The 22,253-nt window shown below is 44.3% G+C and overlaps 1 protein-coding gene across 12 annotated transcripts in view; it reads left to right on the forward strand.

Annotated features, from left to right (window-relative positions):
• FAM13A (family with sequence similarity 13 member A) overlaps positions 1–22,253 on the forward strand; it is a 344,460-nt gene that overhangs the window by 314,046 nt on the left and 8,161 nt on the right. For 11 of the 12 annotated variants that reach the window (XM_087863995.1, XM_045791832.2, XM_045791848.2 and 8 more), the window contains 7 exons: positions 2,950–3,160; positions 3,652–3,790; positions 4,680–4,761; positions 5,586–5,806; positions 6,444–6,527; positions 14,676–14,771; positions 17,045–17,128. In XM_087863995.1, coding sequence (XP_087720121.1) covers positions 2,950–3,160; positions 3,652–3,790; positions 4,680–4,761; positions 5,586–5,806; positions 6,444–6,527; positions 14,676–14,771; positions 17,045–17,128 — 917 coding nt within the window. The remainder of the gene's footprint in view (positions 1–2,949; positions 3,161–3,651; positions 3,791–4,679; positions 4,762–5,585; positions 5,807–6,443; positions 6,528–14,675; positions 14,772–17,044; positions 17,129–22,253) is intronic. The other variant, XM_045791857.2, reaches the window with a different exon arrangement.

Below are 22,253 nucleotides of genomic sequence, written 5' to 3' on the forward strand. Positions count from 1 at the left end.
ACCTTTTCCAACTAAACTGTGATGAGTAGAAATGTCAAACTGGCCAGCACACCCACAGGCCAATATCAACATCAGACTTTGCTTTGCCTGTGCCCTCTGTCCCCCTGCACACCACCTTGGCCTTTCCCTCCCCCCCTTGTTTTGCTGCTTTGCCACTCTGCCAGTGAGGTTATTACCGGCTCATCTTAACCCTTTCCCTGCCTGACTCTGTTGATATTCGTCCTTACAGAACACCACTGCTGTCTTAAGAATTATCTTGAAATAGGCAAGAAACAACAATTGTTGGAGAGGATGTGGAGAAAGGGGATCCCTCCTACATTGTTGGTCGGAATGCAAGTTGGTACAGCCACTCTGGAAAACAGTGTGGAGGTCCCTTAAAAAGTTAAAAATTGAGCTACCCTATGATCCAGCCATTGCACTACTGGGTGTTTACCCCAAAGATACAGACGTAGTAAAGAGAAGGGCCATATGCACCCCAATGTTCATAGCAGCAATGTCCACAATAGCTAAATCATGGAAGGAGCCGAGGTGCCCTTCAACAGATGACTGGATTAAGAAGATGTGGTCCATATATACAATGGAATATTACTCAGCTATCAGAAAGAACGAGTTCTCAACATTTGCTGCAACATGGACGGCACTGGAGGAGATAATGCTAAGTGAAATAAGTCAAGCAGAGAAAGACAACTATCATATGATTTCTCTCATCTATGGAACATAAGAACTAGGATGATCGGTAGGGGAAGAAAGGGATAAGGAAAGGGGGGTAATCAGAAGGGGTAATGAAGCATGAGAGACTGTGGACTCTGAGAAACAAACTGAGGGCCTCAGAGGGGAGGGGGTTGGGGGAATGGGATAGACCGGTGATGGGTAGTAAGGAGGGCACGTATTGCATGGTGCACTGGGTGTTATACACAACTAATGAATCATCGAGCCTTACATCGGAAACCAGGGATGTACTGTATGGTGACTAACATAATATAATTAAAAAATCATTAAAAAAAAAAAAAGAATTATCTTGAAATAAAATATACAGTCTGGCCAGTTTCATAGTTCCATTTTCTATAACTTAACACTAGACTCTTCTTATTTCTCTAAGGATTACTTTCCTCTTACCCTCGCCTTCCCTCACTTCTCATCAATATTTTGCTTTTATGCAGCAGTTTGGAGCTGCTCATATCTGAGCCTAGACGCTTAGGAGGAGCCTCCCGTAAGCTTCAGTGCAAATGGGACGGGGGCGGGAATCCTGGTCACCTCCGGCTTGGGCCACATTATCTCCCAGAGTGTTCCCTGCCACTTTCTGAGACTAGCAGATAAAAACCTGTCTTTAACCCTGCTTTCGTTTTTTTTTTTTAAATAATGTATATTACCATCTAAGTTCCCAGATAACTTCATTCTCTTTAAATTTTGAGAACCTATGGACCTCATTCCACATGAGGTTATTTTTTCTTACATTAATGTGTTTATCTCTCCTACTTTGGGGTCTTCAAAAATTTTAGGTGGTCATCCTTGTGTTTAGAGTGTCTGGCACGTACTAAATTGAAGCACTGTCCTTCAAGTCAGGAGATTTCGTTTTAGTCCCAACTCTTGTCGTTGATTAGGTATTTGCTCTTAAATTCTTTGGGTTCAGTTTCCTTGTCTGTAATGTGTTGGATTGAATCCGTGGTTCTCAAACCTGAATGCATTTAGGTTCACTGGGGCAGCTTTTAAAGTTCGCGTGTCGGGGGGAGCCGGGTATCTGGGCCCTCACCTAAATATTCTGTTTAGTTGGGTGGTGTGAGAACCTGTGCGTTAAAAGTTATGCGTCTCTCCCTTCGTGATGCTAACGTGCAGCTGGGATTGAGAAATCACTAAGTTAGATGATGTGTGAAGTTTCAACCAGCTCTAATGTTCTATGATTATGATATAATCTTTCTAAATGAAATACTGAACAAGCACTTGTTTAAGATAATTTTTTAGATTTGATAAACACTTTGATAGCCGAAGGAACAAATGTTGCTCTAGGAATCCCAGAATTTCAGAGCATGGCCAGATCCCAGCCTTGCGTAAGTCACAGTAATTCATTACTATACTTAAAACGTACCGTTTTTTTTAAATGCAGGGACTGCTACAGATGAAATACCCTACATATCTGAGATCTACCTTTAAAATCTGATAGGATTTTTTTTAATGCAGAAAGGAATATATTGATATGGGTCTCAAAGGAAAGAGAAATATATATCCCCCTATTCCCTCCAACAATGACAAATCAGGATGTTGTGTGGAGTGTGTTTTTTTCTTAAAAGACTATCAAATAATTTGTACAGATTTACCCTTTGTAAAGCATCCTTCTTTTTCTTCTTGTTTTTGACTAGTTTATGTAAGCATCTTATGTTAACTGTAGTCTTGAGCAGCTTCTGAAATTTCAAGTGTAAAACATGCATCTTACACATGCTAATCCCAGCACTAAGCAGAAGCACGTGAACAGCTTACTGAAGGCCCCAGACGGAAGGTGCAAACTCGTAGGTCAATGGGATCTCACAAGATGAATATGACTCCCTGGCTGTTTCAGTGAAGGACGTGTAGCCACGAAGCCAAATAGCTCTCTCCCTGGCGCACGTGCTTTTCTTCTCCATGGTGTCCTCACCTGGCAAAGTTCTTGTCCCTGACCTGCAGGGGAGGTTGGAAGCATACACTATTTGCTCTCCGTCTTTAAGGCCATTCCTCCAGGCAGCCCGAGTAAATTCTCTTGTGAAAGCAAGTGAGGACAGAGCTAGGAGGTAGGTGATGGCTGGCAGATATATGGATGATTCCAGTGGGGGCATTGTGTCCTGCATCAGAACCTTAAATCTGAAATGTGAGGTCGTTCAATGCCTCCTAAATTCAGTGCCTCCTAAAGCATTCAGAAAACTTAGGAAACAGTTATGCTTTCATGAGCCATTTTGACTTCTTCCCCTCCTTATCTTCCAGAGCCCATCCCTACCTTCTCATGGCAGCAGGAGAACGTGGGCTCTGGTGAAGCGCGCCTCTCCCCGCAGGCCGGGCGCCTGATTCGCCAGCTTCTGGATGAGGACAGTGACCCCATGCTCTCTCCTCGGTTCTATGCTTACGGGCAGAGTAGGCAATACCTGGATGACACAGAAGTGCCTCCTTCTCCCCCAAATTCCCATTCTTTCATGAGGTATGTTTGTGTTGCTGATAAGCAAATATATCATCGCCATAACATTAGAAAGAATAGGAATGGGGTTGATGGCCGGTAATTTTTTTTTTTTTTTTTTTTTTTTTTTTTTACGTTGTAAGTCTGTGGAAGAACTTATTGGGAATACTCCATCCTGGTATGCAGGCTCTGTTGTAATGTTTCAGTTGGCCCAATTGCATCACCACCTACTGAATTTCCATTAGCACATCCTTTCCAGAGCTATCTAAAATTTAACTTTCAGGTCTGCAGCACATATTTCAGTCCTGCCTTTGCTAATTGTTAATGTGAGCGAGAGAAAGTTAGACCTATCTGATAGGTGGGACACAGAGAGCTCAGGGTCACAAAATGAATTGGTAGTCCACTTTCTTTTATTCGAGAGGATGGAGACTGTCTGGACCCTCTGCCTCCGTGCCGCATCCCCATCCCCGAGCCCCTCAGCAGGCAGTGAGTGCCCCACCCTGTGCCCCTCGCAGGCGCCGGAGCTCCTCTCTCGGGTCCTGCGACGACGAGCGGGAGGACCTGACACCTGCCCAGCTCACTCGAAGGATTCAGAGCCTTAAAAAGAAGATCCGAAAGTTCGAAGATAGATTTGAAGAGGAGAGGAAGTACAGAGTAAGTGTCTCCTCACATGGTTGTCCCTGTCCCCTGGTGTCCCCAGACATGCTGACACGATGGCACATCAGCATGATGTGATCAGAAGTTAAGGGAGATTTCTGTGGAGACTCAAAACAGACAATAACAACTGGATAGTAAACCCCGAGAAGCCCCCGACATCATGTATCAGCATTTTCCTTGCACAGGGTATTCTTACAAATAATTGAAAGTTTTCGTTGACCTCTTATAAACTTATCCATGTGAAGGAATGGGGAAAACCATTAAATGACTCTTTATTTTGGCTAAAACTTAATTCAAGATTATCTTCTAAAATTTCATTAGTATTGACCTCATTCTACTCTCAGCTCTATCTTAGCATTGCCCACAAGAGTGGCAGAAAGGCATTTTGCATGGTGTTTCCAGTGTAAAATATACCCCCCTCTGCTTTCCATTCTGTTAGCCTGATAGCTTAAACCCTACAACTCATGAAATGGGGCCATGAACTTCACAGAAGTCCAGCATTTTGCCTGTGAGGAATTCTTTGAAAGCATCAAAAATAACCAGTTGTAAAGAAGGATAATGGAATTACACCTATGACGTTTGCTCTAATTGTTTATGATGAATTTCTTTTTCCAGTGGGATTCAACTTTCTCTTCCTCTTTAAAACGAACTGATCATGGGGCGCCTGGGTGGCTCAGTTGGTTAAGCATCTGCCTTCGACTCAGGTCATGATCTCGGGGTTCTGGGATCAAGCCCCACAGGAGTCTGCTTCTCCCTCTGCCCTTGTGTGTTTTCTTTCTCTCTCAAATAAATAAAATCTTTAAAAAGAAAAAATAAGGTGATCATCAAACTCTTCTTTTTCCTGCCCCAGTTTGAAAATACTTACATTAGATTCTGCTTTTCTCAGCCTTCCCACAGTGACAAAGCAGCCAATCCAGAGGTTCTAAAATGGACAAATGACCTTGCCAAATTCCGGAAACAGCTTAAAGGTAGGTAAAGTTTTAGACCTATGCTATGGTTTCTGTAAGACAAGCCACCTGCAGAATTCACCATCTCACCACACCTGAGTGCCACTGCTGAAATAGTTGAGAAAACACAAGTTCCTTGACGCTGCCCCCCAGCGCTCCCGCTGTTCAGAGGACACCTTCCCCATGTCTCACCATGGTCTCCATCACAGGACAACCCCGATCAGCTAAGATGCAAATTCTGCAGCATTTCCCCATTTCCCTAAATCATGAATTTAAGGGTGATGGTTTCAGTTCAATACTTACTAAGTACCAAGATTTTATTTGCGGTGGTATTAGGAGAAGACCTATAAGCACGGAGGAGTATAAAAAGGATTGGGTCCTTGTCCCTCAAAAAGCATGCAGTCTTTTAGGAGATAGTCATATAAACGACCAAATGGAATACAAAGGGAAAATAATTCCAAAGTGAGGTACGTAGGTTATCTGGAAAAAGTTGGCCAGCAGTTGGGTGCTGGATCAGTCGATGCCGGTAAACAGTAAGGGAGTGAGTGTAGGAAGCATCTGCCACCTTCTGAGAACAGCAAACCTGTTGGTGTGACTAAAGCATGGATGTTACATAGCTAAAGCTTTCTCGGGAATTTGCGTTAGGGGAACATTCCAAATAATCCAAGAAGATGTTAGCATTTTCTTTGGTTTTACATAATAACCCAGGGATTTCAACTGCTGTTATAATTAGATACTTTCTGAAAAAAGATGGGGCTAAACAGTTATTAACACCACGGAAAAACAACTGGGGTTCAACAGACATCAATTCTCATGCGTCACCTCCCCAAATGTTTTCACACCAGAGTCCAAACTAAAGATATCTGAAGAGGACCTAGCCCCCAGGATGCGGCAGCGAAGCAACACGCTTCCCAAGAGTTTTGGTTCCCAGCTTGAGAAAGAAGACGAGAAGAAGCAAGAGCTCGTCGATAAAGCCGTAAAGCCTAGTGTCGAAGCCACCCTGGAATCCATCCAGAGGAAGCTCCTGGAGAAGCGGGCAGAGAGCAGCCGTCCTGAGGACATTAAGGTGTGGGGATTCGGTGGAGGCCCTAAGCCAGCTGCTAGTCCTAAACCACTTCAGTCAACGTGGTGGAAACATAGGGCCCGACGCATGGGTCTGTGTGGGAAGAGGGATGCAGTGACGCCTTCTCAGACCTCCCACGCCCTCTCTCCCATACTCTTAGATGTCTAGAGAAGCAGGTGGAGTGTTTTCAGTGCTAGCCTTTTACTTTATGACGACCCATTGAGAGCAGAACACTCTCATGTAGAGATCACAGAAAGAACTCGTTCAGGTTAACAGACGGTTTGATGACTCTAGAGTAGAGGGATTGTAGACGAACCTTTGGGACTGTGTAACTTGTGACTGTAGTCATCGCTTGGGCCATTAAGCTAAGCCCCATGTGCCTCGCAGGCTCGCTTCCCTCCACATGCCTTCGCTGCCACGTGGGAGATACACGGAGTTGATGACGACTCTGCTGTGCTCTCTCTATCACCAGCAAAAAGTGCGGACAAGCCGGTTCCTAAGTGAGCTTTGAACAGAGCTCGGAGCAACAGTTGTGGGAGGAAACTTTTTAACCTCGCTTGAGGAAATTTGTTTACAGAAAGAAGTAGGAGTATTCATAAATGCTCCCCCCTCTCATTTCTCTCTCCTTGTGTTTATTCAGGATATGACCAAGGACCAGATTGCCAACGAGAAAGTGGCTCTGCAGAAGGCTCTGCTCTATTACGAGAGCATTCATGGACGGCCGGTACGTGACTGAACGGAGTTCTCCGATTGCAATCGACTGTTGGGCTTTAGAAACGAATGTTCAGTATTTGATGCATGAGTTTTCCTGATGTTTAGGAGATGACTCCATATTTTCAGCAGACCTAAGCTCTCTGAAGGCTAAACTGAGCAGAGACTTCCGCTGTGGAGCGGATGCTGAATTGGAATTCCAAAGAAACATGAGTTTGCAGCTCACATTTAGTCGCTAGTGTCCCGCTTCAGGGGGACAGTGCGGGGGGGGGGGGGGCATAGATTATACATGAGTGCACAGAGCCCTAGAGACTTCCCTGTCTAAGTCTGCCCCCATAAGCTGTCACTGGCTCCAGGCATTCTTTTCCTTAAAATGAAGGTGTTAAGCTAGTATGATACGCCCTAAAGTTCGATCTCTCTTCAATGTAGCCACGGCCAGGGTTCATCTGTAGAGAAGTCCCAGCCACCATCCTGAACCAAAAGTGCGAGGAATCCAGAATACACCTTTGCCTTTCCGTAGCAACAGGAAGCGTTGAAAGAGATTTGTTACTCAGCAGAGCGCGGTTATTGCGTGTTTGTCGTTAGTCCTGGCAGAGACAGTGGCACCGTAGACTTCTGCTCGATTCCTTAAGAGACTCGTCATCAGATACCCTTGTCAGTTACTCTCAGTGACCTTCTGTGGGGAGTGTTGTCAAGAACCCAACAAAAGAAGTTCTTAAGAGCAGCTGTGAAGGAGCGTGAAGTTAGTATTCACAGAAGGGTCTCTATACAGCCAAAGTGCAGGGGTCTCTTCCAATCACAGCCATGGCTGTATAATGGAGATAGTACTTCATGTAAAATATACTCTTTTGAATAAAGAAGCTTCCAGAATAATGCACTAGACTCTGAGATCTGTGAGGGCAGGAGCTCTGGGTTTTGTTCGCCTGTGGGGGGTCCTGACCTTCAGCATCCAGCACAAAGACCCGACACGTACCATGTGCCCAGTAAACTGTCCGTAGAATGTATCCTCCATGGTATTTTTGGTTCTGAATTTATCAGGTTTAAATTTAAAAAAAAAAAAAAAAAAAAAAAACTTGGAGCTGCTGATGATTGATTTTACTGGCCTGTCCCTACAGCGGAAAAATACTGGCGCTCTGGGATAATGGTCATGTTTCAGGCCAAGTTTTGTTTTGGATTTTTTAAAGGCATTGAACCAAAGAGTAAATGCACTGGAGTGCAAATATATTCTGAAACTTGTCCTTTTCTCCTGGAGGATTCAGAACTTGGAGAAGTAGAGCTGAACTCCTTCTAGCAGAGAGAAGCCCCTTCTCCACAGTTGGCTGAGAGCCTTTTAAGTAAAGATCTCCTCATGGCCGCCAGTTAGGTGGGGAAGGAGGGGGACTTGTGTGCTTTCCTTCTCCGGCATTTCTTGTTTTCCTCATGTGGGTATCCACACTGATAGACCCCTTTACGGACTTCTTTGCTTGAGGCCAAGTGATTTCTCACCTGCTTTTTAGTCCCAACCTTTACAGCCAGTTCGGGGGCTTGTGTGCCGGGTATGTGTTGCTCAGAGTTGGACACAGATCCTCTCATCCTGTCTGGCCTGAAGTGATGTGTGGGGACTGGGATCCACAGACCCAGATTCAGATCCCAGCCCTACTGAGACCAGCCCTGGAGCTTTGGGCTCCTGAGGTAGGAGTCGAATGCTTTATCTATACCGTAGCTGTCCGTTATCAGTTGTCATGGAGACCAACGGACAGTTCAGACCTGTGCACACCCATTTACCTGTAGGCTGTCCGGCACTGAGGAAGTGGGCTGGGTGGCTTGGCAGGTGGCTGGGGGGGGTGCCCAGTCAATGATGTTGTCACTTTTTTTTTTTTTTAATGTTGTTTTCACTTCTGCTACAAGTAAATGTTCTGCTCTCTGCAGCTTGCTTCTTATTAAGTGATGGACTCAGGAGAGAGAACGCACATTGTCTTAGCTCTCTTATCATAGGAATATGAAATCTTAGTTCTCGGCCCTGCTGTATTATTCCCTTTCCTCTCATCATTCTTTTAGATGTTGGAAGAACACCGTTTTGGGTCTGGATTCTAGCACCTCATCGGGCAGGGAACAAGTGCTCCAGAACTTTGAATGGCATTTGTTGCTGGTTCCTGGTCAGACTCTCTGCCTCTCTCTGGAACATGATGCTCCAACCTCCTCAGGAAAAGCAGAGTTCATTTGATATCTGGCCAGTGTGAAAATCAAAGAGTAAACTTTTCATTCTTAGGTCTGTGGTGTTGCCATGGACCCTGAACTGTAAATACCATTTGGGCAACACTCTTCTTAAAAGTACATGTGTTTTCAGAGCTAACCTATCATTCCAAACCCCAGAGGGTTTTTTGGTTTTTGTTTGTTTGTTTGTTTGTTTTTAGAAAAGCAGGTGCTCAGAGCTCCTGGGTTTTTGCTGAGTCTACAGATTCTGATTTGAAAGGACAGTGAGTGACGGTCAGAATCACAGGCCAAAACAGCTGTGTGCTGCTCTCGTACATCTTATAAACAAGGCTGTTTGCTTCAACAGTGCACTCCACAGGTTGGCACGTGAGTGCAAAACGAAAACACACCCATTTACACAGGGGCACAGAAACCCCTACAGATTATTAGGATAGCATCTAAGGATCTCATCAAAGGACCATGTCACAGAAAGTACAACCCATGACTGCAGGTCACCGTATTACAGACCCCTCCTTGATGAGAACGTGGAAGGAATGGGTTGCTTATTGAGAGCTGCTGCTTTCTTCTCGAGTCTCTTCCTCATCAGTATGTTTTCATACGATGTTTTACTATCTCGGGAACTAACGGGACACTGAGCACACTCTGTTCAAATTTAAATGCAAACTCGGCAGCTTATATAAATACTGCCCTTGGGCTCTCTGCTCTTCGGGATGATCTGCTCTGCCCAGTCTACTATTTTTACCTGATAATAAAGAGGAGAGAATTGCCTCTTTCTAAGTCGATGGGCCAAGATGCAGTAGTTAAAAGAATCGTCTCATTTGTCTTCTCCTGCTAGGAGTTTTATGACTCAGCGGTACCCATCCACACACAAACTCAAACCACTTGTTATACTAAGATTTGGACGCTGCATAGTGTCTGTCTGTGGCATAATTTCTCACAAGGTGGGGCTTCCATGCTACTATTTATTGCTAGAGGTCTTGTGAACTCAACCTAGGCAGAGCTCTGAGCTTGGAAGGCAGAATTCTTTATATTAAGGAGACAACTTGGTCAAACTGTATTAGAGTAAAATGCTTCATTGTGACATTTTTAGTATGTCTTCACTGTGTTAAGATCCTACTTTTCTTCATGTCTTATTCGTGAATGGAAAGAAAACTGAACTGGGAGTCCGTGAACCTGGGTTCTTGACCCAAATCTATTGCCTTGGGCAAATCATTGCTGTCTCCAGGGCTTAGTTTCATTATATGAAAAAATAAGGCTCTTCTAGCTCTGGTATTCCAGGGTTCTAATTCTATCTTTTTCTTCACATTAAAAGCATCAGTCATCACCTGTGTGGCACTATCTGGGTAACAGAGCCCAAATGGGTGTTTCTGTAAAGAAGTTTTATTTGAGGCTAAGACAAAAACCATCACAAAAGGTAAAGAAAGGCAAATGTGGTTGTCTAATCGGGCCTTTGTAATTTGTGTCCAAGATTTTCCTCCATTTAAATGTGGATTAATTATTGGCTGGTGTTCCCTTGGTACCTGGAAATATTATCTGAGACTGTATAGAGCAACCAAATAGAGTGGTAAGAGATCAGTCATGGAAAATTTCTTTAATCAAAAACAAAGACCAGGACACTTGGGTGGCTCAGTCAGTTAAGTGTGCAACTCTTGATTTCGGGTCAGGTCGTGATCCTAGGGTCCTGGCTTTGAGCCCCACGTTGGGCTCCATGCTCAGCATGGAGTCTACTTGAGAGTCTGTCTCTCCCTCTCCCCCTCCCCGCCCCACTCCTGTGTACTCGATAGATAGGTAGGTAGGTAGGTAGATAGATAGATAGATAGATAGATAGATAGATAGATAGATAGATAAAATCTTTTAAAAAAAAAAAGCACAAAATGGGAGGTGCTGCCTTCACCCACTAGACGTTTGCGTCTAGGTTGTTCCGATTTGTGTGCAAAAATACATCTTAGTAATAACCCAATTCCCACACACTGGAAAGCCATTCAGAACTACCACCTAAATGAAAATTTAATAAAGGTTTGAGGCAAGAGGAGTGAAAGTGTAATAGAAAATACGATGTATTACATGCTTGGCCTAAAGTCATTTCCAAGCAGCTATAGATCATAAAGATTTTCTAATCTGAATTCTGCGGTTTACCAATCAGGAGATCAAGGCTCAGAGAATTTTACTGGCTCCTTCAAAGGCCTGTTTTCCATCAATAACAGAATCTCCGAGCAGCTGATGACTCAAGAATAAGAGACATCGACTTCCAAACAGTTTTCCCATGGTCCGTTTAATATCAGCTGACCCTTTTTTTTAACAGTTCAGCCAAGGCCCTGCTTTGTTTATGGAACTATTGGCTAGATTTTGGCTCAGCTAACAAGTCCAGTTCTGATAATTGCGTGTGATGTGGTTTTATGATGAGTGAAAGTTGTATTAACTTTTAGTATCACCAAGACTTTGGCTTCAGGTATATATCATGAAAATAATTCTGGTGTAAACCAAGTAGTGTTAATTCTTTCTACCCCTCAGACAAAGATCTTTAGTATTTCCAGTGTTTAGACACTTCTGTCAAATGCCAACGTTAACTTTGGTGGAAATATAATGGGTTTAACTCTCCAGAGTCAGAAACTGGACTTTATCAAATCACTCACAGGTGATTAGTTCCTGAGGATCATCAATTTCAAACATGAGCAATTCATAGAAAACCTAAATATCATGGGGCACCTGGGTGGCAGAGCGGTTGGGCGTCTGCCTTCGGCTCAGGGCGTGATCCCAGCGATCTCGGATCGAGCCCCACATCAGGCTCTTCCGCTATGAGCCTGCTTCTTCCTTTCCCACTCCCCCTGCCTGTGTTCCCTCTCTCGCTGGCTGTCTCTATCTCTGTCGAATAAATAAATAAAATCTTTAAAAAAAAAAAAAAAGAAAACCTAAATATCAGTGTCATAAGACGAAGAGTTAAGCCAGTGATTCTCTTCATCTGCTCCAACTAGAAAATTTGAACAAAGAATTAGAGAGGAAACTGGTTTCTATCAAACTTGCCACAGCTGGTTGGTTTTACTAGCAAAGTCTCCTTCTAAAATCCAGACTCTCCCTCAATCCAAAAATGTTTCTGCCAAGCAACAAGTAAATAGGATGAGAGTCCACAATGGGGAAATGCTAGCTAGCTCCTTATTATTTTTATTTTCATACGTCTTTTGGTCCCTAAACTGTTGAGTGTTTATCTTGCCCAGTATTTCAGCGCGTGGCGTGTGTTGGCACTTAGAACGTGCCGTAACCTCATCTGCAGCACGTTTAATGGATTCGTCTTGTATTAAAGTTAGTCCGTGTGTTCCAGGCCTAAATTTTGTCGTTTCACATGCGAGAAGGTTGTACAAGTCACTCCCACTTCCACTCCTCAGACTTATCTGTGGCTGTTGTCGAACTCTCGTTGAAGTATAACATAAATACAGAAAGAAGCCCAAATTATAAATATGTGTCTTGATGCATTTTCACAAAGTAAACAAGTCCAGGTAAGCAGCATGCAGACCAAGAAACAGATGTTTCCAGTCCTCCAGAAACCCCACTCCTTGTCCCCTTCCAGTCAATACCATGACCTCCACTCCATGAAGGAAAACCATTATCTTGACTTCTAAAGCTGTAAATTCCGTTTGCTCATTTCTGAACGTACGTAAGTAGAATCTTACAGTACGTATTCTTTCGTATCTGGCTTATTTTACCTGGCTGTCTTTGTGAGATTAACTTATGATGTTGCCTACAGCTGTGGCCCATTCGTCCTCATTGCTGTGCAGTATTCAGTTTGGGGAACATATCCATTCTGTTGCTGGGCGTATGGATGGTTTCCAGTTTGCGATTATTATAAGTAGTGCTGCTGTGAACATTATTCTGTGTGTCTTTTGGTGAGCTTAAGGCCACACTTGGTTTTTGTTTTTGGGGTTTTTTTAATACTTAAGAGCAGAACTGAGGAGTCACATGTTCAGCTTTAGTAGACACTGCCAAATAGTCGTCCAGAGTGTTCCACTCTAAGCAGCAGTGAAAGAGAGTTCCAGTTCTTCAGCATTCTTGCTGGGACACTTGACATGATCTGTTTTCTCATGTTAGCCATTGCAGTCGGCGTGTCCAGTAGTAACACCTGTGGTTTGATCCTCAGTCTTTCTTGTGTAAAATAATTTCTGTGTTCCCTTTCATTTTGGGCGGTCATCTTCTATGAAATACCAGTTTTAAAACTCCTTTTGATACGGTAACTAGCAATAGGAAAATGCCATCTGCCTTTCAGTATTGTGATATTAGGAAGAAATAGAAAAGATTATTGTTACTGCTGTTCATAGCAAATAAGTCCACAAGATATTTCTGCATAATGGCAGTATCCTCTCCTGGCACGTGAAGTTGGTCCAAAGATCACTCATTGTTGACCACTTTGAGAAAGGCAAACATAAAAGGTTACAAAGGAATAATCCATTCATGCATACCCACAGTTGTCTTCAGAGGTGAAGGCCCAACAGGCCCATAATACCGTCTGCCCTTCCTTGAAATAAAGTGCAGAAGACAAACCGCAAACTTGAAACAAAGATACTTCATCTCTTTTGACATTCAAGAAGGGAAATGCGTGCATACCTATAAACTTCGCGTACATATTTATGTTTGAACAATTCTCTCACTTCGCAGATTCTTATGGAATATTTCCATTATGTCAGGCACTGAAATAGTTTCCAGGGATACAAAAACACACACTCCTGCTCTCAGGGGGCTTATAGTCTTAAAGAGGAGACAGATGTGCCAACAAACAGTTACTATGGAGTATAAAATGTGTCATCTACTGGGGCAGCTATTACAAAATAGCATACACAAGAGCCTTATAAACAACAGAAATTTATTTGTCACAGCTCTGGAGGCTGGGAAGTCCAAGATCAAAGCACTGATAGATTCGGTGTTTGGTGAGAGCCCTTTCCTGGTTCACAGCCATTTTCTTACTGTCCTCACATGGCAGAAGGGGCCAGGGAGCTCCGTGGGGTCTCTTTTATAAGGGCATGACTCTTGTTCATGAGTGCTCCACCTTCATGACCTAATCACCTCCCAAAGCCCGGACCGCCTGATACCATCACATGGGGGACTAGGGTGGAGGGGACACACGCATTCAGTGGCTAGCAAAGCGTGTGCGAAATGACACAGCATACGCAGGTTGCCGTAGGCAACACAGAGATGTGTGAGCAGGTCCCTCAGTCGGGGATGTTGGAAGAAGGTTGCATGGGGGAGGTGGCTCGTGATCTGGAATCTGCCAAACCAAGGAGCAGAGAGGAGGCCGTTCCAGGGCATATGGAACTAGGCAAAGAGGCATGAGACAACCTGGATGACCTCTGGAGCTTGAGGTGTGACAGGAAGGAGAAGAGGCGGTAGATGACGAAGGGCTTCTAGTGCAGTACCGGGGAGCTGGGCCTGATTCCTCCCTGCTGTGGTAGAGGCAGTCCTTATACACGTCCATGAGCACTCTGCCGGATTTCAGGGCACTAGCGATGAGTCCGGCCATGCAGTCTATCAGCAGATGTTTCTTGAAGATGTTTGCCAGAATCTTGTCCTTCAAAACAAAACAATTTCATGGCGGGGAAAGACCTCTTTAAAAAAAAAAAACAAAAACAAACTGATTACAGCAATGCACAGTAAGTATTATCATAAAAATGCATGCTTTCTTCTTCCCTGGATCTGGAAAATAGTAAGTCACTTCGAATAGTTCCAAACAGGGAACCAGTAATGATCATAGCTTTGATTTGGGAAAAGCAATACTGCTGATGGAATGGTTTCCTAAGATCTGCCGCTGAAGTAGATATTTTAAACGTTCACTGACTAAATACTATTATCAGCTTACATAAGTTTTGCAAGAATGGCAAGAGTGGAGTTGAGTCATCTGTGTTTCCTCCAGGCCCAGAGCATGCTTGAGCAGCTGACAGCCTGACGTCCAGAGGCCGCTTCTTCACTCTGATGCTCTTGTTTTCAGGTAACCAAGAATGAACGTCAGGTAATGAAGCCACTGTATGACAGATACCGGCTGGTCAAGCAGATCCTGTCCCGAGCCAACACCATACCCATCATTGTGAGTACAGCACCTTTCTGTGGTCGATTACCTGCGGGATGGGCGCTGGCTGTGTTAAGAGAGCCCCACCCTGCCTTCTCATTACAGAGTAGTCTTTAATAGTTGAACCTGTCATGAATATTTATGACTCCTTAGCTGGGGGAATGGAGATTGTATCAAAGACTTCTGAGACTACATTTGCCCAAAATGAGCAAATCTGAAGCTGCTAGAATTTTGTTTTCTTTTGGGCAACGTGCTTTGACATATAGGTCCATCTGACTTGTGCTGGGCTGACTGCCCCAGCCTTTCCTCAGAGACAGAGCACCAGCAGGACAGGGCCCTGCTTTCTCCAGGCCCCTCCGGTCCAGAGGCCTCTCTGGTCCCCAGGGCCTGCTGTTAACAGTCTTCTCTCTCCCTCCAAGAGAGGGATAACCCCGGTGGGAGTCATATCCAGGGAGAAATCCTCTAAGGAACTCCGGAGAGCTGCCTCTTTATGGTGGCTATAGAAAGCTGAGGTGGAAGAAAAGGGTGCAAGGCTAGTAACTGTGCGGCCCCCCCTCAGTGGCCACCGTCCTCTGACTGACACGGAGCTGCTTCTGGCCTCTGAAGTTTGACTGTGTCCCGAGGAGGGACCAGCAATTTGCCTTCAGGCAGTGGCCAGCTTGCCCTCCTCCCAGATTCTGGTATTTCCTCCTAGATTTCCACCTGCCTGGGAGTGAGCCTTACTGCCCTGTTCATCTCCTGGGGGAGCCTTTGCCTCTGGTCCAGTGCTCTCCTCTCCAGGAATGCTGACGTTTAAACTTTCTAATAAGCAGACACAGCCTTGCTTTTATGTTTTATTAAAATACGTGTCATCTACGTGCTGCTCTTCGGTTCCCTCTTTAAATCTCCTTCCTTCCTTCCTTCCTTCCTTCCTTCCTTCCTTCCTTCCTTCCTTCCTTCCCTCCTTCCCTCCCTTCCTTCCTTCCCTCCCTCCTTCCTTCCTTCCCTCCTTCCTTCCCTCCCTCCTTCCTTCCTTCCTTCCTTCCCTCCTTCCTTCCCTCCCTCCTTCCTTCCTTCCCTCCTTCCTTCCTTCCTTCCTTCCCTCCCTCCTTCCTTCCTTCCCTCCTTCCTTCCCTCCCTCCTTCCTTCCTTCCCTCCTTCCTTCCTTCCTTCCTTCCCTCCTTCCTTCCTTCCTTCCTTCCCTCCTTCCTTCCTTCCTTCCTTCCTTCCTTCCCTCCCTCCTTCCTTCCTTCCCTCCTTCCTTCCTTCCTTCCTTCCCTCCTTCCTTCCTTCCTTCCTTCCTTCCTTCCTTCCCTCCCTCCTTCCTTCCTTCCTTCCTTTTTTTTTTTTTTTAAGATTTTCTTTTTGGGGTGCCTGGGTGGCTCAGTCCATTAAGCATCTGCCTTCAGCTCAGGTCATGATCTCAGGGTCCTGGGATCGAGCCCCACATTGGACTCCCTGCTCAGTGGGGAGTCTGCTTCTCCCTCTGCTGCTCCCCCTGCTTATGCACTCTCTCTCTCTGTCAAATAAATAAATAAAATCTTTAAAAATATATATATATATTTTTTCTTTTTAAGCAATCTCTACACATAACGTGGGGCTCACAGTCACAACCCCGACATCAGGAGCCACTTGCTCCACCGACCGGGCCCTCCAGGCGCCCCTCCTTATTTATTTCTAAGATACGATCTTTGTATTTCTTTTAACAGTGTACCTGTCCCTAAGAATGAGGGAGGTTCCAGGCTTCAGGCCGGTGTGTTAGAAGAAAGTGACTTCTCTAGAAATTTCTCACAGAATAAATTAGTAAACTGACCAATGAAAAGATTCAATCTAAGGAATCCTTTCCTTCTCCAGTTAGGAGCCCTGAGTGCCCCTCAGCAAGTGTTCCTGAAAAAGGAGATGGTACAGCAGGGAAGCCACATAACCTTTGAATCGCCTGAGGAGCCGATGCTGTTATGCTTGAAGCCTGTAACGGTTCCCGGGTTCTCGTTCTTGCCGTCATTGGGGAGGAGAGAGGAGGAGAAGCAGGCCGGCGTCTCTCCTCGGCCTAGGCCTGCGATCGGTTAGCCTGCTCGTGGGCTATTCTTGCTCTCCTGTGGCCTCCTTGGTTTGGGCCTGTGGGCTCTGAAATGAAGCACCACCTCGGACGAGAGCTTTGTTTGTCTCTGGTTTTCCTGGAACTGTTTGCGGGGACAGGTTAGGGTGTATCGTTCAAAGTCAGTGATGAATCCTAGTGAATCAGAGGAGGCAGAGGCCTGGAGGGCAAGGGAGAGGGGTTCGCAATGTAACCACCTTGTCCACACCTGTCGCAGGGATCCCCCTCCAGCAAGCGGAGAAGCCCTTTGCTGCAGCCAATTATCGAGGGCGAAACGGCTTCCTTCTTCAAGGAGATAAAGGTGAAGACCTCCCGCCACTAACCTCTCCCAAATTGGCTTCCGTCCTCTCCCCGCCTCCCCTCCTCCTGTGGATGCAGGGGGTGGGGGGCGCTGGGGCCCGCAGTGCTGGTTTCTGGTGCTGAGCCCTTAAAATCACCAGCTGCATGTAACCAACTGCCAGCCGTCCCCTCTTACTGATATGAGGGCCGAGCCCATCTCCTTAGTTTTATCTCATTCCCCTGCTTCTTTGTGGCTTGTTGTCGTTTGTTTTGTTTTCATTTTGCTTTCAGGGATTTAGGGGTTTTTTTTTCGCAATACTTTCTGTTTTGTTTTCCTCTATTTGGGATGGATTTTCTGTATTCCAAAATCTTTTTCAATGAACTCATTGGGTAACTTTCCCAAAAATCTTATTTATTGAATTTCTAGAAAACCCAAAATTAACAAAGGCAACGTAGATAGCATACAACAAAAAAACTATCCTCTCGCAGACCGGTATTGTCCTTGTCTTTGCCCAGTCTGCTGGTGCAGTCTCACCCACTCCTCCTGTCTTTGCCTTTCCCCTGGCACATTTAGTCCTCAGGACGAAGTTAATAATCTGCTCCTGATCCGTGAGTGTAGTGCCCTCACCAGCAGCCATGGGAATCTGTGCTCTGGTTTTCACCCCAGGGTAATTGTGGGTTTTTTACAGGTAATCCTTGTCCTCGGTGGCCACTTTTGCTAGAATGGGAAGTAGACTCTGTGCCCCCAGGTCAGTGTGTCTCCGTAGGGACCTACCTGGCCTGGACCATGATCAGCCCCTTTCACAGTTCTGTTTCTAGATGACTGAACAAACTGGACTGCGTTCTACAAGGTTCTAGAGATGAAAAGGCAGATTTTGGGTTTTTTTTTTAAATCAGTGATTGTTAGCAATTGGAGTTTCACTTGTCATATTTCCGGGAAAGCCCTAAGCCTGGGGCGGTCGTTTATCTCCTGTAGTTAGGAATGGTAAATCGCAGAACACGAGGGCCCCATTCCCACCAGGGACACCAGTTGAGAACCACTCCATTGCCCTGCCTGGTCCTCATTATGACTGAGGTAAGGTGCCAGAAGCCACACGGTCTCCAATCTTATTTATTCTTTTCCTTTTCTTAGTTCTTAGGGGCCTTCAATTTTTCACATACCTAATTTTAAGGTATTAGGCAATGATTACGCTCACTGTTCATATTGTTTTACTTAGAACTTGTTTAATGAAAATGCTCCAAACATAACATTTAGGCAAATGTGCTATATTGTATTTTAAAAACTGGAGCTATTTTCTTACAGTAAGACTTGATGTTGATGAAAGAAGACAACTTTTGTCTGGCTGGTAATTTCACACAAGAATGAAGTCACCATAATTGAAGAAATTTGGGCAATTGTGTGTATCGAAAATTAGCACTCCTCTTAGAAGCGTGCAATAGAACTGTTAACTAGATAAAAATGTGTTCTTTAACACATCCAGAATATGACACTTAATAAATAATTGCCTCATTAAACAAATGGAAGATATGTTAATGATGCACCTTTTAAAAGAGGGCCTTCTTCCAAATCTCGTTCGGCTCAGTTTATTTTTTTCACGAGTATATTTTGGCCACGGCTCTTCTTCTGACCCACGTGGTCAGAATTTCGGATAATTTTGCAATGCTTGCATTGCTTTTGTAAATAGTGTTGTCTTTAGTTCATTTTGTTCCAACCGGCCGGGCTTATTAGCATGTGTTTGGACTGTACTAATTCTTGGCAATTCTGATACAATTTAGAATTTGATGTGGGTGTAGATCAGAAGATTGTATCGAGGTGGTTTCCTTAAAAACCAGCCCTGGTTTTAAATGCTTAGGGTAGGAAGGCAGCCGTGTGTGAAGTAGAGCCGGCCCCACAGCCGAGAGACAGTCTAGTCAGTTCTCCATCCAGCATAAGAATTTCCTTTAAAACTCGCCTGACCGAGTAGAGACACTATCCCAAGAAGTAATTCTGTTCTCAAGCTTGAAAAGTTTACGGCAATGGAGAAGGTCACTCATTCCATGGGCTAGGCATTAATAGTAACTAAAAAGTTATTTTATTGGTATTATCATTATTAGAATACTAAGAGACAATAATTATGTAATATGCAATTTCAGAATGTGTAAGTTTGATAAGTATAAAAATAAAATTACAGTATTCATAGTTATTATTAATATATTGCTTTCTATGTAATAGGCTTAATGTTGCATTCTGGAACAACATGGAATGAGCGTAACTGCTGCTTCCTTGAGAGCCTTTCACACCTTTACAGTCACCTGACCTGTCCACTCTTACCCACAGCCTGTGGAAGTTTTTTTCTCCATGTTCTTCATACTATTCCTCATGCGATATTGGTCCCAGACCTTCCAGCAACCTCGTGGTTCTGCTCTAATCACACCAGTTTATCTGTATCCCTTTGATACACTGATACCCAGAACTGAACACTGTTTTAGAGAGGACTTCACCAGCAAGATGGATAGTGGACCAAGGACCAGTCCTGATCTTTATCTGGACGGCCAGGGCCCTTTGTTCGACAAGTCTGTGCCTACGTGACTGTCTGAGTGTTGTGAGTTCATTGTTCTCTTTCTGGGGCAGCCTGCGTTCAGCGTACAGTCTACACTGTAGACATTTGGGGCCAGATGGCTTGCTGTCGTTGGGGGCTGGCTTCTGGCCACTAGATGCCAGCAGTGCCCAGCAACCACCCCCTTCCCAGTTGTGGTGACCAAAACTGTCTGCAGACCTTGCCAAAGGTCCGTTAGGGTCAAAGTCACCCCCAGGTGAGAACCACTGCCCGGGGCCCCGTCTCACTGCTCATTAATGTGCTCCGTTACATCCCTTTCTGTGGAGGGCTTGTCATCCAAGTCCAACTTGTGTTTCTAGCCTAAATTGTAGGACCTGGAATTTTTTGTCAACTTCTGTTCCAACCTCATGAAATTGATGCATCTAGATTTTGTATTCCAATATACCAGATATCCCTACCTACTGTTATCTGTGCGTTTTGTGAATATGCCTGTTCTGTCTTTTGTCCAAATGATGGATAAATATTGAGTAAGGCTGGGTCAGGTGAAGAACCTGCTGTAGACTTCCCTTCAGGTTCCCATCACCATTGCACCATCACTCTGCACAAATTTTACAGTCAGCTTTCTTTTTTGGTTTGTCTGTTTAAAGATTTTATTTTTTAAGTAATCTCTGCATGGAACGTGGAGCTTGAACTCACAACTCCGAGACCAAGAGTCACATGTTCCACCAACCAAGCCAGCCAGGCACCCCGTCAGCTCCCTTTCATAGATCAGCTCACCGCATTCATTATTGAAATCCAGATATTATGCCAATCCTATCAAAAAAGGAAAAATGATTAGTTTTCATCATTTGTTTTAAGGGAGCTATTGCTAGTCAGTGTCGATCGCAGACTCTTTTTCAATTGTTCATATATTATGTGTTCATTCCTTCTAGAGTCTACCCAATGTCTACAACAACTTCATGGTCGTATAATTTGAAGATATAGTTTGTCACTTCTTTTATTTCCTATGATTTTTTAGAGCTTGCTGAGAATAGTTTTGTTTAGCCTCATCTTTAAATACATTGATCTCTCACTGTGGGCAAGACACATTCTCACATTTTTAAGTTCTCTTAAGACCTTGGGATATAACTGATTAGGCCTAGACACCTGACTTTATTTCTTATCTGTCTTGGGCTGTCATACTCTCATCTAGTAATTCGTATTTTTCTCTTAAAACTGGATTACTGGCCTGTTTGACAGACATTAATTAAGCACCTGCTATATGCAGGCATTGGCTAAGCTCTGGGAACAGCGGTGAACAACAGGTCCAAATCCCTGTCTCCACAGAGTTTATGGTCCAGTGATTCCACCTGGTCTTCCTCATCCGGGGGGTGGGAGTGGAACCAGAGTTGGGGGGGGGAGAGGTGAAGGCTGATCTGGAGCCTCTGTGCCCAGGTGTCCCTTGTCAGGTACATACCTTACTTCAAGCAATCCTAGAAACTACAGGCGGTGGGACTTGTTACTTCCTTTTACAAAAAAAAAAAGAGAGAAACTTATAAATTACTAATTTAAAAGTCACTTTTCCTCTATAAATTTAAAAATGTCTTTAATAATTTCAATTTTTAAAAATTAACAATGAGGTATTTACTCCAAGCAAAGAGACGGAAGATCTGAAGTCACAGCAGAGAGAATCTGGAAAAGCCACGTAGTTTTTGCCAATTTTATCTTCGTGCCTTCAGAGCAGTCCTTTCATCATAGTTTTGTAATGCTGCTTGTTTTGTTTTGTTTTGCCTGCTTGTTCACTAGTTTATTCACATCGTTTCTCGTCAGAGGCACCGTTACACACACAGCGAACTTATGGTAGGAAACCCGCCCCCCGCAGGCCGTTTGCGTCCGTGCGCCTTGGCTGCCGGTGACAACTGCTCGGCCTCCTGCCACGAAGCCACTGCGCTGGCTCTGGAGCCGCCTGGTTTCACCGAACAACTGACATTATTCTTGCTGGTGTGCCTGTAGCTGTGCTCCGAACCACTTTTGAAATTTTTCGGGTATTAGGATATTCTCGTCTGGTCTGACTGTACATCTTGGCAGTAAATGACTTCTTTTAAAATCTTCCATTCAGGCTGATACGATTTCATCCTTAGACTTAAATAGGCACGAAGAAACTGCCATTTGACTTCATTGTTTTTCTAATTGCACTGCCAAGACAGAGAATATCCTGCTTTTTTTAAGAATCCTGGATACTGAAAACTACAGCCATGGCCCTTGGAAGTTCCTTGAAAAAAACGTTGAATGTTAGGATTCCAATCATGGGAACATAAATGTTTTGATCTTCCCAAAACTTTCCTAAAATTCTGTGCATCGGGCAACCACAAAATATTTTATAATCTCAACTCTTTTTTTAAATAATATTTTTTATCATGTTAGTCACCATACAGTACATCCCTAGTTTTTGATGTAGTGTTCCATGATTCATTACTTGCGTGTAACACCCAGTGCGCCACGCAATACATGCCCTCCTTAATAATCTCAACTCTTAAATAGAAAGGCTGTATTGTTCAATTTCTGAAGAGGTTGGTAGCTTAATAATAAGTATTTTCCAAGGTCCGCAACTAAGGGAATCCCTAAAGCTCT

The sequence above is a fragment of the Ursus americanus genome, chromosome 8, assembly GCF_024610735.1.
Source record: "Ursus americanus isolate L20-20 chromosome 8, mUrsAme1.1.p, whole genome shotgun sequence".
Classification (NCBI taxonomy): domain Eukaryota; kingdom Metazoa; phylum Chordata; class Mammalia; order Carnivora; family Ursidae; genus Ursus; species Ursus americanus.